Raw genomic sequence first — 17,762 nt, 5'->3', positions numbered from 1 at the left:
ACATCACCATTTTTCACAAAATATGCAGCTGGTCCACATTCTGAGGTGGTCGGTTTTATTATATTGTGATCTTTCAAACATAAATAGTTATACTTTAAGTTCAATAGCCTAAGACATCGAAAACTGTAATTTACCCTGATTATGCACGAACCATAGGCATTTCACCATGTTGGTAGTGATGGATTCATATCGAATCTATAATCTGGTAATCACTCATATATAGATTACTATTAACCTTTAATAAAACGTTATAATTATTCAACCAATGAAGTATTAGTAATTAATTTTTATCTATAAATAATATAATTACTGTATAATTTGATTATTTAATCATATGATATCTGTTATTAAGACATTAAATTAATATCTATAAATAAATTGTATAACTTTTTATATATAATCTAAGATGATTGATTATAATTAAATATTATAATTATTTATTATTTATTATTTTAAAATTATCTAATTAAATATTATTATATTAAATTATAGGTAAAAAATTGTATAATTTATCTCTACGTGTAATATACTGAATTGATCCTGTTATTGCTGCTAAGTTGGTTTCCTGTTTAGTGTTGTGTCTTTGACCAAGTGATGACAGAAACAATAGCCGATTTGTTGCATTGTTTTAATAACCGGACCAGGCCTTGACACAGTCAAGCGTTCGATCCACTTCTGTCTTAATCAAACCAACCTGACCAACGAATCAGGACTCTTATCGATATATAGTTCTAACAATACTGAAAAAATAAATTAAATATATAATAAAACATAATGATGTGATTTAGTGGTGCATGACAACCTTGTTAACTGTTGGGATTTGGATAAAGGTTCCAGCCATTACAAAAGTAAAAAATAGAAAAGGTCAAAGCATTATTTTCCACTAAGTTTTAATCCGGATGCAAATATATATTTATAGGGTTTAAAAAACTCAAAATTTTATTCATAAACTAATTTTTGTTAAAAAAGGTAAAGATAAAATTGTTATTTTATTAATAATATTAAAAAAATATTAAATTATCATATTTTCTTTTTAAAATTTTAAAAACTATTAACTTTATTTTTATTTAAAATTTTTTAACTTTTAAAAATAATATTTTTTTTACCAAAGACGACGGTTCAACACACAAATCTCTGACTACTCTTCATCTTTTTGAAGCTTTCATGAGATGTAATGATGATACGTCTTCGTTGATTCCAAAAGAATTTATGAAGATGCGTCTTCGTTGACTCTATCAATTCTATTAGAATTGATGAAGTGTTCATTGATTCCAGACAAATCAATGAAGATGCATCTTCTTGTCCTGAAGAATAAAGATTTGATGGTCGAAGATAATAGGTTGAAGCGTCATCACTGGTGGTGGTAGAGCGTTTGGAAAATAAACCTTAAATTTTGAAAGAATGTTACTTTTGAAAGTTAAAAAACTTTAGGAAGGATAAAATTGGTAGTTTTTAAAATTTAAGAGAAAAAATTTAATAATTTGATTTTTTAATATTATTAATAAAATGACGATTTTAATTTTATCATTAACAAAAAATTCTAATGATAATAGGTTTATAAGTAAAATTTTGGATTTTTTAAACCTAATAAATATAACTTTGAAAACATATTAAAACTTAGGGGGTTGGTAAAAAATTGAGAAGTTTGGGATTCAAATATCGATAAAACCAATTCAATGCGTTAGTCTCATCGAGGTTTCACATTTATTATCCAACACACAAATCTGGCTCCTAGCCAAGTCCATAACTCTTTATATTCTCAACTCAATCATGGAACCATCTCTTTCCCTAGTGACAACCATCTCATTTCTTTTGTCTTCAAAAACAATGCATAGATTCACATTTATCATTTTGTTTAGCGCATTTTCATTTTTCCTTCTCTCTGAATTATGTATATCTAACTCCTCTTCTCTTACAAAACATACAACAACTAACACCCAAAACGGCAAAAGCTCAGCACAAAAAATAATTACACTAACATCGGAGAATTAGTGTGTATAACTAGACAAACTCGAAGCGCATGAGAAGTTTTACTGAGCTGAAACTCTCTCCCTTGCGGTTGAAAAGGGGGACTGCACGAATGCCTGGCCTCAATTGAAACACAGGCAAGCAAGTTTGGCCTGCAAAATCATCTTTCTCAGACATGTTGTATTCATAAACTTCAACTCTAAGCAATGCCAGTTCTGGAACTGTCAATGCGAATGTAAATTCCTCTTCCCAAACTGGGCTCCAACTGTTCAGTTTTTTCTTTGTCTTCTTCATTGTCTTATCCGCTGGTACACCAGCTATGCCAACCTGCTTCACACATTGCCATAAATTAATACATCCAGTCTCCACAAAAATTATAGTATGCACAGAACAGAAGAAAAAATTACCCTCGTGTAGAAGTGAGGTGGAGACCAAACAGTACACTGCTTTGGTTTAAAATCCAAATGCCATCCATCTCCCATATACACTTTTACCTATCAAGTCAATTCACATTATATAAATAAAAGGAGAAATGGGGTGGGATGAAACGATGGATCGAAAACATTTTTAATCAAATTGCATATGTACTCACCTTCAAGGTTCTCTTCACTGGCAATTTTTCTTTGGGATCAAAAACTTTGCCATTTGTACCATATTTCATCAAGAAATCAGGCTTTTTCACATACCCACACCCCGCATTGGCTCTGAACATCCCATGCATCAGCCAAAGAGATTTACCATATCCGTGTCATTGGAACAGAGACAGCTTTTTAGAACTCGAAAATACTAGAAAAAAGGCAATATAAATCACTTATTAACATTACAAAACTGATCAATACCTGCATGTTAAATGCAACCATTTGAGCTCCATGCATCCATCCAATTAGTGGCTTGTAATTAGAGGAGTTAACTCGAGTTTGTTTGGGGTATATCCTCAATACATTTTTCTGGGTGAATCTGAAGAAGCATTAGAATTGGTCAGTCTAGCAGAAAGTTAAAGGGACAATGAATAACTTTGTTGATTAATAAACATAGATCTATTTAACAATTACCTGACAATATCTGTTCCAAAAGATGTAGTGGCCTTTCTGAACTTTTTTTCACTCAAACTAAGACGTCTAACTTTTCCAACTTCAAGTCTTAGTTCGTCCTTCAACTGACGACCCTTTGGTTTTCCTGAATGAATGCCGATTAAACGCTGGTATGCTAGTGTTCCATATAATGGGCGTGATTCTTCATCATCTCCATCAAACTGATTTTGTTCACTTGTATCATAATCACTACTCTGCCAGCAACAGGAAGAAAGAACAAAGAGAATGATGTAAAAACCTTAAAACTTCAATTAATTTTGTTGACTACAACTTCTAATTACATTGATTTCACAGCCCACCTTTTCATCATCTGCTTGATCAACGGAAACGTCTGATGACTCCTTCCCCCATGTATCTTCATTAGAATTATTTTCGTTCACTGGGTTGTATCTTTTGCTATTCATACTTAGTTTCAAGGTACTCTTTAGAGGTTTTGTTGATATGATAATGCGATATTTCGGTTCTTTGGGTGAAGGAAACTCTTTTAAACATTCGGTTTCAGGGTAAAATAGCATTTCACCAAATGTTTCAGTGATCATCTACAAACAAAAGTTTCAGAAATCGATTAACCAGTTATCATTGAGATCAGATTAACTGCCAGGAAAAATGAAAATTACCTGAGCCACTTTAGCTTGAAGATCGGGTGTCAAATGGTCTTCAAGAGTTATAATTACAGGGAAGGGTGATGCAGAAAAGACATGCTCTTTAATCGATCTCAAGCATTTGATTAGTTCTATGGGTGCTGTCAAAGTCCTGTATGCATTAATTCAGCAAGAAGAAAGAAACAAACATGTTAGAAGTTAAAAAAACTCAAGAAAACTTCAGGAATTGACTTCTGTTGAGTTTGTATATACCTTCCATGAAGAACATGCACATTATCTTTAGCAGAATTTGGCCATAAATCAAGCTCAATAGCTCTTACTCCTCTCTTCAGTGCCTTAATAATTGGGACATCGCTGCAATCGCTACTCAATTGGTTTCCAGTCAAATATGAATTATGGCCAGTGAATATGAAATAGTGAGACAATGGAGCTCTCATGTCTTGGCAAACCTGAAGCAATTCAAAGTAAAATGCTACTAAGTGACAAAAGAATACAATAAAAAGATTATGGCAAGTCGGAGATGTGATCAGTAAATCTCCCCTTAAGTTGGTGCATAGATTTCACTTATGTTCAACTTGTCTAAAAATCTTGGGAATAATCGATTTGAAACTGTTTTACTAAGAATATTAGCCATGAATAAAATCGGAAATATGAATCGCAATCCTCAGCAGTAAGCACAAGAATTGCTCTTACCTGATTCAGAATAGGAGAGTTGTAATCTGTGGAGAACAAGTAATGTTGAAAATCATCAAGAGTTAGACTGCGCCTGGCGAATTTCGAAAGGTGGTACCGTCCTTGCAAAATCTGCTCCACTATTTGCTGTGCCTCCTCCATTGACGTGCCAACATGACCCTGAACTTCTGCCAAGAACCACCGCAGCTGCTCCACCGTCATGTGGGTCCCACCTTCCGTGTATTTGTCGAACATCTCCTTCACCTCCGTCACCCTACTTTTCCTAGCAAAACACGAATGCAACCTACAACTGCCCATCTCTCAGTCGTCAAACAATCTTTCAATATCACGTTTCCTTGATAAAGAAGAAACAAAAGCCTGGGGTTGGAAGACTAATGTGTAAGGTTTGGGACCTTTTACACTCGGAAACAAGGCGTGTTTTTTCATTTATTAATTGTGTCGTCGTGGAAATACGCAGATATTTGGTTGCTATTTTAATGGTGCTTTTTCAATTCCAAGCAACTGTCACACACTGACTTAAATTTGGTCATACATGCAGATGTTATAAGAACAAATTCTGTCATTGCTTTAAGAACGAAAATGGATTCGCTATACTAAATGAATATCACATAAAATGGAGAAGAACATATTCTGAAACAGTCATGGTATAGAATATTTGTGTTTATGTGGTTTATGGAGGCAATGGCCAAATATTGTCAAGTCATTTCCATTTTTCCCATTTATCTGGATAAAGTTTATTTATGGTAAAAAACCGCCACCATGTCCGCAACCAAATCTAAAGCCTCCTCTTTTTGAACGGAGATATCAATTAATTATATAAAACCACACACAGCACCTTTTTCCTTTCCTCATATGGAACAGTGTGAAATTGACTGCACCATGTAAAATATTTGAGGTATTGCTATATTTCCTATTAAATTATATGAAGTTTTATGGCATCTGCGATCTCAAGTATTTTACATTTCTTCTGGTTTTGGAAGATATCATATGGGGATATAAAGGAAACTGTCCAGCAATGAAGGCACTTTCAAAAGATCAAATTCTGTCCCTACTTTGTTACTTGGTAAGTAGCAAGAATTTACTCAAAATTGTTTTAAAAAAAGACACATCCATCGTTTACCAGAGTTTCAAGTCTTTAAATAACGTAAAAAAATTTCCTTTAAAAGATTTTCCAGCAAAAGACCGCATAGTATTTATGACCGTCCCCGACCCGTCCCCGATTACGAGATTTTTTCATCTCCATCCCCGTCCCTTTCCTCTTTTTTATCAGGGAATCCTCTCCCCGTTAGGGTTGGGGAGGGTCGGGGCCCCTAAAGTCGGGTCCCTTAAAATCGGGTCCAAATTGTCATCCCCGTAATCATTGTCATATGAGATGAAGGGTGGCAAATGTTGTTGTGGGGTGGCTGAAAAATTGACTAAGATATTCTGAGGGTGGAGCTGATGAGTCGATTGGGTTCTCACCAGTGAATCGAAGTAACTCTTTCAAATGAACTCTTTCTGTGATATGAACGTGTAATTAAGTAAAACAGTTCTTCTAAATTGCTTCTTGTTAAAGTTTGATGTGAATTCCTATGCTATAAAGATAGATTTCAAGAAAAATATTAATGAACTATCAAAGTATGTCATTCACAGTGTAATTGCTCTTGAATTAACATGTTGGGCATTTGTCTAAATTCATACTCAAATCCAAAACTGTCAATAGTCTTTCGATTAATTTGTTTGGGAAGTCCTGTCACATGTTATATTGCATAAAGATGAAAAAAAAACAGAAAGGTACAAAGAGGAACTCCACTGCTTGTGTTCTTGGATGATTTCTTGTTATGCCATTTTCTTTTTTCCATTATGTTTAAATATTTCTTTCTCGGAGTTTAACTCAAATCCTTATGAACAAACAATTTCCGTGTAACCTATTGCAATCACAACTTTCTATCAAAACAGTTTCAAGGGTGTAATACAGAGTTTAGATGATTAAATTTACAGTTTTCACCAACAAAGAGCAACTGCACAATATTACTCAAACCGACTGCTTAAACAGAAAATATCTTCCGCACTTTCTTCATCTTCCTCCGACAAATGGGACAAGTTCCAGCCTCTTCTGCAATCCTGCAGAGGTCACTGGGATTAGATTTCTAAGTTAAAAACTGAAATCTGTAATGTTGCAGTTAGTATTAACCAAATAAGCACAAAGGAAAAGTGGATATGAGCCCCAGAAAGATTGATAAAGTAAGAATTGCCCGCTTCAGGATTAAATGCAACATTTTAACATGAAGATTGGTGTTCATTTACCTTGTTCCACAAGTAAAACAGGCGGCGCAGTGTCCACATGGGAGAAAGAAGCAATCTCTTGGGGAATCACAGCAAATGACACAAAGACGCCCGGGATTGCTATTATTTTCCCCTTCGTATGACAAATTTCCTTTGAGAGCTTTTACTGCTAGCCATTCATCTAAATCTTCATCATCATGTGATACAGAATCATAAGATGAACCCCAGCTGGAGAGATCGTCGTCTTTGTTTGACAGCAATGGAGCTCGCTCAGATGTCATATCTCCAGCCTGAATTCCTGTTCCATTTCCACTGGTAGACTGGAACACGTTGAGGAATCTAAAGGCCAACAAGATGAGGATGGTCATCACACCTACAATTACAAATTGAGAGGCATCAAATTTAGAGGAGACGTTTTTTCTTAGTCCTTAAAAATGAATTGAAGGGAAACAAAACTAACCTGATCCAACAAAATATGCGATCCATCGGGGTCCATATGAGAGTTTGACATACCAAGCATTGCTGGAACCCTGAAAGAACCACAATTCATACAAAATCATAAAGAACTAGAATGGCAACACTGACCAAAATATGAGAACCGGGAAATCTATGGGATAAAATTCCTTGAACAGCTATAGGAAAGCATTGAAACAACAAAAAGTTAAACATATATTATCCTTTTACCTCTGTTGGACCTGGAGATGTTAGGACAGCAGTATTTGCCCCTACAAGAGGAAGAGTGAAACTACACTGACGACTGCCCAGTGAACACTTGTAATAAGCCTTAGTTGTATTATAGATGAAGGCACTGATTGTGAAATTCAATTGTACCTGTACAAGGCAAATTTACTTGGGAATAAATTGTCTAATAATTTCAAGTTGTCAACATTTTCTGTAAAATATAGTCCCAAGTACAAGATTATAGCAACCAAAGAAAATTCTGTGTATCACAGGCACTCATTTATTTTCATTGGAAAAGGCTACAGGTACCACAAGAATCTATTGAGTGCTTATAGGGAAGTAACTCAAAATTTTAGTTTCTCCATAACTCCCGTCAACTCCCATACCAGACCATTATGCTCATTTAATAATTTAAAATGAAGAAAGACGAGGTTCAAGAACTGTAACATAATAATTTGTAAACAATTGTTATGTAGCCAAATCAAATGGCAGATCTCAATTTGATAAATTACAAAGTTGATAAAATTCTACTAGAAGAATATAGAAATGAAATTTTTGACAAATTACCTCCACTTCGTGAGAGTTTAAATTACCCACAGCAATATAATAGGTTGAAGACTCAGAAATTTCTTGCTGGATCTTACCACTTCCTGTGGAGGAAAGCATCCCAGTTAGAGTATTAAAATCAATCATGAATTAATAAAAACATATTTTCACATATATATTTTACCATGTATAATGTCCCACGACAAAGTTGTATTAGGATATGATGGGTCGTCAATCCACTCTTCAAGACTTTCACTGCCTGCAAATTTATTTAAGAAAACAGAGTTACATTTTAGCACCAAGTTTTTTTTTTTGGCAAGCATGCAGTGACAACCTACTATTATAACAATACACAATAAGCTAAACCAATGAGTGAACTAAGGGCTTATATGGGGGAACTATAAGATATCTGACTTGGCTGATAAGATAATGGTAATAGAACAGTTCATGTTACTGTTGGAAATACAAACCCAAACTCAAGTTTATCACATTGGGTTATCAGCAAACAAGATGATTCACAATCAAGATAATGAGATGAGGTGTATATCAGCAGAAAATGATACAAGATAAAATAAAGGAATTCTAGAATTGTCCTTGTACTTCCATATGTTCTGCTCTTAGCTCATTGTAAATATACTTGAACTTGAACTGAAATAGAAATATCTCAACTCTCCATTCTTTGCTTTATACTTTCTGCATTTTTAAGTACTACATTCTTTCTTTTTCTTCTTTTCTGAATCGGAATGGTAAGCAGTCATACAATTCCAGTCGTAACTACTAGGGTGCATATTTAAGTAGTTGAGCTTAATTGATTACTGGATAAAACTGACTCTAAAAGGGTTAAAACGATAATTTATTTATTATCTTATTAAGCTAAAGAACCGGTAAATTGTTCCCGCAACTTTTGTTAAAATGTGTCTTAAATTCGAAGAACATTTCACTTAAAATTTTAGAATTGATAAAAAGAGTAATCCATAAGAGGCGAACAGGTGTTCCAAACAATAAAGTAGCAGAACAAGGTCATTTAAAGCAAGAAATGATCATTCTAGGCGTTGTAAAAGAGCAGAACGATCGCTCTAAAGATTTTGTCATTGCCCATTCTAAAAGCATGTTAGCCGTTCCAAGGAGGAACAAGTCATTCCAAGCATGATGATTTGTGGGGAAGGGAACAAGCTTGATCCAAGCAGAACAAGCAAGGCTGGAAGTGTGGAATAGATGTTCCACCCTTGGAATGCTCCTTATGTTAGACGAGACTAGAAAATTTCAGTTGGGATGAAACTGTATATTGAATTTCACTATATAAGGGAAACAAGAGTTTAATAAATGAACAATGACTCCATGTACATAAACACATTGATGAACCAGGTGAAAATTTGTGTCTTGGATTGATTACTTCTACTATAGAATTTCACTTTAGTTACTGTGTCATTCAATTAAAGTCTGTTGCAAAGATTAAAAAGTTTTCACAACACTTGTTGCAAGTCTTAAAATGTTATGTTGCAACCACATCTTCTTGGCACCATTGACATTCAACCATGAGGCAGCAAATTATAATTTCCAAATGCTTCTAATTGTTGGACAAGAAATTACCTTGCGCAATTACAAGGGATAATGGTGAGGTACTTGGAGATATTACTCTGTATGAGATATCCACATTGGACCCCTTGTTAAGGTAGTATAACCACTCCTGTAAACAAGAGGACAATACAATTTCACCCCATTAATCAAAGCAAAGTCTCCAGAAATTTCTTAAAAAGAAGTAAAAGCAATGAATATAGTAAGCGGGTAAGATTTTTGCCTCGTGCAAATCAACTTGAACCACTGCATTGTGAGTCTCAGTCCAGGTAATTTCAACATCCAAGGGAGGAGGTTTGTGAAACCCATATAGAATTAATGATCCAGAACTTTGCTGGTCTAGTTCTTCAACCTTTTATAAGAAAATATAACTGTTAAAAGCAGAGTCATTGAACAATGAGAATGAGTTGAAGAACAAATGCATCAAAGTCACCTTAATAGATTGAACGAATATTGAGTTAGTTTGTATGAGACGGGAGTAATTAGGGCCCAATTGTAAATCCACAGAGCCATAGATACCAAGAATCATAGTCATGGAAGCTGCTGGAAATAAATGTTAAAATCAAATAAAAAAAAATCAAAGATGAGATTAACTCAGTAGAAACAAGCATCCAGAATTATATTCCATTAGAAAATGAAAGAAAAGAAACGAACCGAAGAACCAGAAGGTGACGAGCACAACAAGGCAAGACCAAACACCATCTCTCATGCCACTGCGTGCAACATCTGAAATGGAGATATTGATATGATACGACGCCGTAGAAGACGCTTGTTGTTGTTCTTGCTGCTGCTGTTGCTGTTGCTGTTGCTGGGTTTCGTCATTGTCCTCTTGAACACGGGAAGTAGAGATTGGGGACAAAAAAGACGAAGGGACAGAGTCATGTTGACTGTCGCTTTGAATATGGCTATGCGTATGTCCGTTTGATGTTTCTTGTTCCATAATCTGGTGAAGAAAATTTAAGAATCAAGAAGTTTAACAATAAAAAAAACTCTTTAGAGTTTCATTTTCTTCCTCCTTTTTTTAAAAGGGATAACTGAGGATGAGAATGCAGAGTTTAGTGGGAATCGGCCATTGTTGATTCAGAGGCGGGGTAATACCTTTTGCAAGTCTATGTTCATGATGGGATTTAGATTACCGGACAGATTTTCATTTGAGGTAGGATCTTTACTGCCGCTTTCCTTCGTGTCTGTGATAAAGACCCTGGAATTTAGGACTTGGGACCTTGTTTCAGGAGTACGTAATTTGGGTAGTACTTGAGTGTGGTGAAGAAGTTGACAATTATCATTCCATTTCTTTCGTAGCTCCAAGACTTCAGCATGCAATGCCGTTCCATCCTCTTTGGCCTGCACTGAATGAAAAAGCACATTCTTACATAAATATTTCACAAATCAATCAACAAAATATTGCAGATTACTCAAACATAAATTCATTTGTGCAAAATATAGGTATAGACAACTGTTACTGTGCACAGGTGAATGTCCAATATATCTAGATTGGTCAAAGATTCCACAATTTGAAGGACTACACACCTTGACCATATCAACACCCTTTCTGGTGTCAAATTCTGCCATTTCTAATGAAGAAGAAAGTTTTTCTGAGCACTGATCTGCAACTGAAGTAATTGAACGCCCCTTCAAAAGGGCGCCAACTTCATGTTCAAACTTCTCATTGCAAAGGTAACAAGAAGTATTATATTGATTCTTGCTTCTCATCAGACTTTTAGGCTCAAGTGGCAAAGAAAAGAATCCACCAAATGGAACAAAGGACCCCATCAAGCTGTAAGTATATCATGAGCATGGAACTGTGAGATCCAGTGGATTGAAACAGTTAGAAGGTACGGTGCACACACACAAATGCATGCATGCATACAAATTATAAAAATGTTATGGGAATGCACTAGCCCTAACAATATTTAAGAACTGAATAGAAAAGTCCAAAAGAAGAAGGGTTACTACGCGCATTGTCAGATGCAAACTGCAGTTTAATGCCATGAGTGTATGGGAAGCTCTTGCTACAGTATCTAACAGTACAAGTAGCATTTTCTACATTTCATGTTAATGGACGCCAATCAGCCTGCAAAGCGAGTCTTTATATAGCAGCAGATGTTTTACATGTTTTAAGCCAAAGCATAAGCCATCATGTATGCGGCATGCTTGCTTGGAATTAGAAATCCATTAAAGGACAAGACATTAAAATATACAGAAAAGGGTTATTTGAAAAGAACACACCCAACACATTCAAAACATTTAAAAAAATGAAGAAACCATTAAACAAAAGAAAACAATCAAAACTTGAGCTAAGGCAATGATAAGTAATCTTATTAAAACTTGCCTAGATTTGAAGTGAATAGGCAAAAGTTGCAGATTCCAATCCTTCTCTATACTTGGAAATACGTTTGAAAACGTTGAGTAAGCTTCATAATTCGCCACCGCTCCTATCAACCATAAGTTCCCACTATTCATCTCCAACAAACTGGTCAATTTCGAAACAACGAACTTGACAGCCTCACTTGACACATTGTCACCAACCAAAGCTTTCAGTTCACCAAAATTCACTAAAACACCGGGCCCTGAACATTGCTCCACCGCAGTTTCCAATTCCTTAAATCTTAACGCAATAATCTCTTCACTTCCCTTCTCAAGAACAAACTTACTTATCTCCCTCTCAATACAAATCACATCCATCCCATATATTTCTTTAGGCAAAACCCCCAGCTTCCTAGAAGTTACATTTTCAATAAATCCTCTCAAAGCTTTATTTGCATAAACACCAACAAGCAAGGGGTTCCTCCCTTTTTTTTCATGTCTCTCCACAAAAACTTCACCAATTCTCCTACAACTCTCGTCAACATCCGCAAAACCAAGCGGTAAGCTCAGTCCAGCTCGGACCGAGTCCGGTCCCAATCCCGAGTCCGTTAAATTACAAAGAAACCGAGGGGTTCGCGGAAATTTGGGAGATAATTGTGCAACAGGCGGTTGAAGTATCGCTCTTTTTATTTCAAAGCTTTGGAAACCGGCATCACCAAACACACGATTAACAATAGGATCATCTAGAATAGATAAAATAAAATATTTCAATTCCACCTTCAAAAGAGACGCCGATTGTTGGTTACAGTGTATCAGTTGCAGGTGATAATTCTCCGGATTCCTCCGCTGGTTAGCTTGCCCCCGTTTGATTGCCGCCGTCAGTGAGTTCGAAATAGGCGGCCGCTCCACTAATCTCGAACTCTGCAGCCGGTCGAGTGCGACCCCGACGCTGAGCTCCAGCGCACGAAACTGCAAGCGCGAGTTGTACGGGAAGCTCATGGCACACGCACAAGCGTCGCGTAGAGTTGACGAAGGTGGAGCTAGTAAAGCGGAGACCACATGGAGCGAAGTGGTCCGAGCATGACTCCGTCGACGCGCCACGGCCACAGCCTCGTCTAAAACACGCGCCGCTGCCTCCGTCAGGCATTGCCTCACCAAGTCCACCGGCGTGGGCATGACCGGCCAACTTGAACAAGCCAACAAACACAGAAACAAACAAACAAACAAACAAACACGTGTACTAAAATAATATAAATATATAAAGGTCCGTCTGATTTTTCTGAAAGAGAAGATGGGTTTCCTTAAAACTTTTTAAAATATTAAATACATGGATGGAGAGAAAGAGAGAGATGTGGTTTGGTCTGAGACTGTTACGTTTGTTGTTGGCTTGGATTGGGTTGGATTGGATGTTTGTGCCGTGGGGTCGACTTTTGGGTCATTCATCGAACATATGGTGAGCATTAGCATAGATTCTGTTTCTCTCAACTCAAACGGTAGATCATTATTATTATTTGAAAGACAAAAAAAAGAGAGATGGAGATGCCCTGTCCAGTCCCGTCCACTGGAAACAAGCAGAAGTGTTTAATTATTCAACTGAGGAAAAGTTAGAGATAATGAAACATGTAAATCCCTCTTAACGTAGCACTCAACTAAAAGTCCTTTATAAATAAAATAAACCCCACTAGGACCCACCCAAACGCGGCCTTATTATTTGTTAAATGTTAATACGCCATCTTGTCACGTGAGTAGTAGCCAGCAAAAACCTATATTCCATTGACACGTGTCCATCCGAGCGCATTTTACTTGAGGATAATGTTTTCTAAGGCGGCCGGCCTCAGCTATGGCCCCATGGGTCAAGCCCCAACTGTGACCGGCTCTAGGAAAAAGCTTCTTCATTTGGCATGCTTGCTTTTGTTTTGTTTTATTCTCATTTTCTATTTTAGAAATTATAATTTCATAAATAATAATAATATTGTCATTGAAAATATTTTCTAAATACAGTAACATTAGATTCCACATTAAAAAATAAACTATTAAGGATGAGAAACACATGAGAAAGAGAAAAAAAAAATAAAAAAATAAAAAGCAAATTAAAGCTCTGAAAAACCCACCAATTATTTGACATGCAACAAAAGTTGAAGCATGGCCTACATCAATGTGTGGTATAATAAAATCACCTTCAAAATCATATATAATGTAAGCAGCGAATCTATCTATTTATGTGTGACACTTCACTATTGCCTGATTAGGGGTAGGCAGTGGCCAAATAATTGGTTTAGTGTGAAAGAATCACCCATTCCAAATTTAATTTACAAGACCCCTTTTTTTTTTTATGTATAATTATCAAATTTATTGAATTTGAAAATAATTTGATCACAGATATATTGAGTTTGAAGTTGACCAGTTGAGAAAGAAAGTTTCTCTCTCTCTTCTATAATTGGAGTTTTGGATGGATTCCAATCTTTGAAATTGCCTCTTTTTCATGAGAGTGATGATGTGTTAGCTTAGCCATAGCCTTTTGGCCTTACATGCTTTCAATCTTCATCAACTTGCAACAATTTTTCAAGGGGGTGATCCGCAAGCACCAATAGTAGATAGACGCGTGGCCCAAATTGGTTTGGCTCATACAGTTGGTGGGAAAAGCAGGATCCGAAAAGTGATTTCATGGGTAGTGAATTGAACTTTCCGCTTTCTGATAAAGCAGCTTTTGCTTAAAAAGGAATTTGGGGGATTACAATTTGAGACATAAAGAGAAGTTGTTCTTTGTATCGAGCACAGGCCAAAGATACACAAAATCTAGGAGAGGTAAAGATATTCTCTCCTAGACGCCTCCGTTCACTGACTCAAAATCTCACCATCTCTATTAACACCCACTGTACGTGGCAGATGTCACCTCTCCTGCCATATCATAAATCTGTCGTCTCAATCAAGCGTGATTATTATGCAAAAATTTGACATGTTTAATGTAATTAATTTAATAAAGTTTTTTTTTTTAAGCCTCAACAATATGGGTTTTGTATTAGATTTAACAGTGGTAAAAAAGGAAGAGTGAAAAACGGTGAAAAATGATAACTAACGGTGATGGTGGAAGATGATAAGATTGGTGGGTGAGATATTTGATTCAAGGTTTTAATTTGGCTAAAATTTTTGAGTTAAGAGAAGAATGGAGTTTGAAGAGACTAACATGACAAATGAGATGTCATTTATCACATCAATTATCACGTTTAGTTGCATAAAATATTAGTAAATGATGGTTATTCAGTGTCGTTTTGACATATTTTATTAGCTAAAAGATATTTATTAAAGATTATCGTGTATCTTACTTGCAAGGTAAGTATCGATGGTTAAGAATTTATACTATTTATGTGTGATTGAGTTTTTCATTTAAGAAAATATTTATTCGTCGATGATATAATATAAGTTTTGAATAAAGATAAGTCTAATTTTTTCATGTTTCACTAAAAGTTAAACAATAATTTTTTGTGGTAAAAAAATATTTTTATCAACTTGTAAAATATATAAATATTATAAGATTATTATCACTTGTACTTTTAAAATATAAATAATTTTATTTTCTCCCACTATCCCTACAATTTATCACTTAGACTCCCATCTTCAATTTTAATATAAACTCAAACCCTAACTCCAATTAGTCTCAACTCCGTAATTGATCGATTAAAATTAAAATTAAAGTTAGAATCACGTCAAAATCACATTAAAATAATGTAATTTTGTCAAAATTGTACTATTCTAGTGCGATTCTAATTGGATTTGCATAATTCTAATGAGATTTGGACTAAAATCGCATTAATCTAATATCGATGATGGTGATTGTTTTAGGTTCAAGAGTTGAACTTTTCAAACTAAAATATTATTTACCTTTAATAAAAATGTACATATATAAATGAAATTTTTGTTTTTTTATTTGTTACCTTAAAAATTAACTAATTTTATTAATAATATTTGATAAGAGGTGAGAAAATATTATTTTTTAATTTCATAAATAAGAATTTACCATTCTGGCATAATTTAGACTAATTGTCTCGTTTGCCTCTGTAATAATACCTATCATTTGACTTTTTCTTTTAATGCAAGAAAGGAGTGAATAGAAAGAGCCATAACTAAGAATCTTCAAATTAAAAAAATTAGTTAGGAAGGAAGTAATGACCAATTGGAGATGATGGCCGCCTGACATTTGAAAGGGAAAAAAAAAAAAAAAAACTTGGTGTGCTCTTTGTTGGTTGGACGGCTGAGATGAGACTGTGACTCATCAGCTTCCCAACTTTATCAAATTTGAGAATAATTGGTTGGATGACTTTTCACTTAACGATAAAATATTTTTATTAATAGTATAGTTTTAGGCTCAATATTATATGTAATTACATCTCTGCCCAAATTAAAAAAAGTAAAAAGACTTAATCCCACTTAAGACGTGGCATACTTATCAACTTCCATTCACTTATCTGTCTAATAAAATTCTTTATTAAGGTTAAAAATAAAATTATTATTTAATAATAAATTAAAAATAAATTTTTATCTTATTCTATATTTTCTTAATTTAAAAAATTAATAATTTTTTTATTTAAAGTTTAAAAAATTATATTTTTTTTATGATTCGATTTTTTTAGTCATACTTTTTTGTGACCAATTAATTTCATTCATCAGCCAACCTTTTATGAGTCTCCCTCTTTGTGGTTCTTTGATATAAAAACTATCTAAAATTCAGTTAAAATAGCTGGATGTTATTATATAAATTTGTATAACATTATATAGATCTATGTGTTGTCCAATTATTTGTGCGTCGATGTCAATATTTTTTGTTAAAACTTTTATTTATAGATGTTATTATACTAATAATAATATTATATATATATATATATATACAAACAAATATATATATGATATGTTATTATATAATTAGATATTACTATATTATTAATTTAAAATTATCTAACAATATAATAATTATAATATATACTTATTTATAAACTAAAAAATACATACAAATAATTTTTATTGTTTTAATATACAGGTCAAAAATGATAATTATAAGGTATTTTCCCCTTAAAAGTATACAAAGTAACGTTTATATTCATTACCATAAAAGGTTATAACATAAGTTGAAATTGCAATAATTAAATTTGTGAGACGTGTTTGACTTCCATAGAATGGACCAGCCATGCCCAAACAATAGTGTTAATTCTTTATTAAGAGTCAATCAAAGTATAATGGGTTGTGAGTTGTGACAATTGGATTTTGATGTGAGAAAGAAAACGAATGATTCTACTCACTAACCACTAAAGGCTAAGCATTGGTTGTTTTTATTAGCTTTATTTCAAAGATAAAATATGACACTTGATCATCATGCATGATGTAACATCGGTTTCTATTTTCATCTATGATACAAAAATGATTAAAAAATCTCTGTTTTTTTATCACAAATTTTTTTTTTCTCCTTTCTCATTTTTTAGTTAAAAAAATATACTTATTATATATCAAGAGATATTTATATTAATTTTAAATTTTAAATAGTAGTTCAATATTAAAGAGATTAGAAGATATTTAGGGAATAAGATAAACCAAATGGGAACGGTTTAAGAATATTCTCTCTTTATTTGAAGATGAGTGAGTAAAAAATCTAGTTTGAATGGTCAAATTGATAGAGATGTATAAAGAAAATAAACAAAATAAAGGATTGGTGGGCAATAGGTTTGTGGGGGAGAAACCCAAAAGCTAGGCTAATGGTGTTGGCTATTAGTATCAAATTAAAATAGAAAATCTCACTTTGTTGATGAAAATCTTCAAACTTTGACCAAATTTGCGGTTCGAAACAACTAGTGTTTTATTGCTTTGTTTGCCTTTGGATGGTTACCTTTTCTGTATGTAAACTTTTCAATCATATCTTGATAAAGATTTTGTGAAAACTCATATTTGGTTCTATTGCCTTTATTCTTCCACCAAAAAGAATAATACAAAATTATTATTATTAAATAAGGAGAACTTAAGAATATGGTGGGGCTATTTAGAGATATCG

The 17,762-nt window shown here is 34.1% G+C and overlaps 1 protein-coding gene and 1 pseudogene across 5 annotated transcripts; both read right to left on the bottom strand.

The window, feature by feature from the left end:
• Positions 1–1,783: 1,783 nt before the first annotated feature.
• Positions 1,784–4,771, bottom strand: LOC123208624 (annotated as a pseudogene).
• A 1,467-nt stretch (positions 4,772–6,238) lies between these two features.
• LOC123208760 (protein SMAX1-LIKE 6-like) lies at positions 6,239–13,357 on the bottom strand. 5 transcript variants are annotated; one of them, XM_044626274.1, is made up of 13 exons: positions 11,754–13,357; positions 10,885–11,198; positions 10,520–10,770; positions 10,076–10,364; positions 9,855–9,964; positions 9,645–9,773; positions 9,437–9,533; positions 8,031–8,105; positions 7,868–7,950; positions 7,304–7,450; positions 7,080–7,149; positions 6,641–6,992; positions 6,239–6,469 (listed from the first exon to the last, which is right to left on the bottom strand). In XM_044626274.1, exons 1-13 carry the CDS (start codon positions 12,902–12,904, stop codon positions 6,382–6,384), a joined length of 3,156 nt encoding a protein of 1,051 aa, XP_044482209.1. In that variant the 5' UTR covers positions 12,905–13,357; the 3' UTR covers positions 6,239–6,381. The 5 variants fall into 5 exon arrangements, with proteins under 5 accessions (XP_044482209.1, XP_044482210.1, XP_044482213.1 ...); XM_044626275.1 differs by having other exon boundaries at positions 9,855–9,961; positions 11,754–13,356; XM_044626278.1 differs by having other exon boundaries at positions 10,520–10,765; positions 10,952–11,198; positions 11,754–13,355.
• Positions 13,358–17,762: the final 4,405 nt, after the last annotated feature.

This window comes from Mangifera indica, chromosome 2 (genome assembly GCF_011075055.1).
Source record: "Mangifera indica cultivar Alphonso chromosome 2, CATAS_Mindica_2.1, whole genome shotgun sequence".
Lineage (NCBI taxonomy): Eukaryota > Viridiplantae > Streptophyta > Magnoliopsida > Sapindales > Anacardiaceae > Mangifera > Mangifera indica.
The sequence above is the reverse complement of the archived record's forward strand: the minus strand, read 5'-3'. Positions and strand labels throughout refer to the sequence as shown.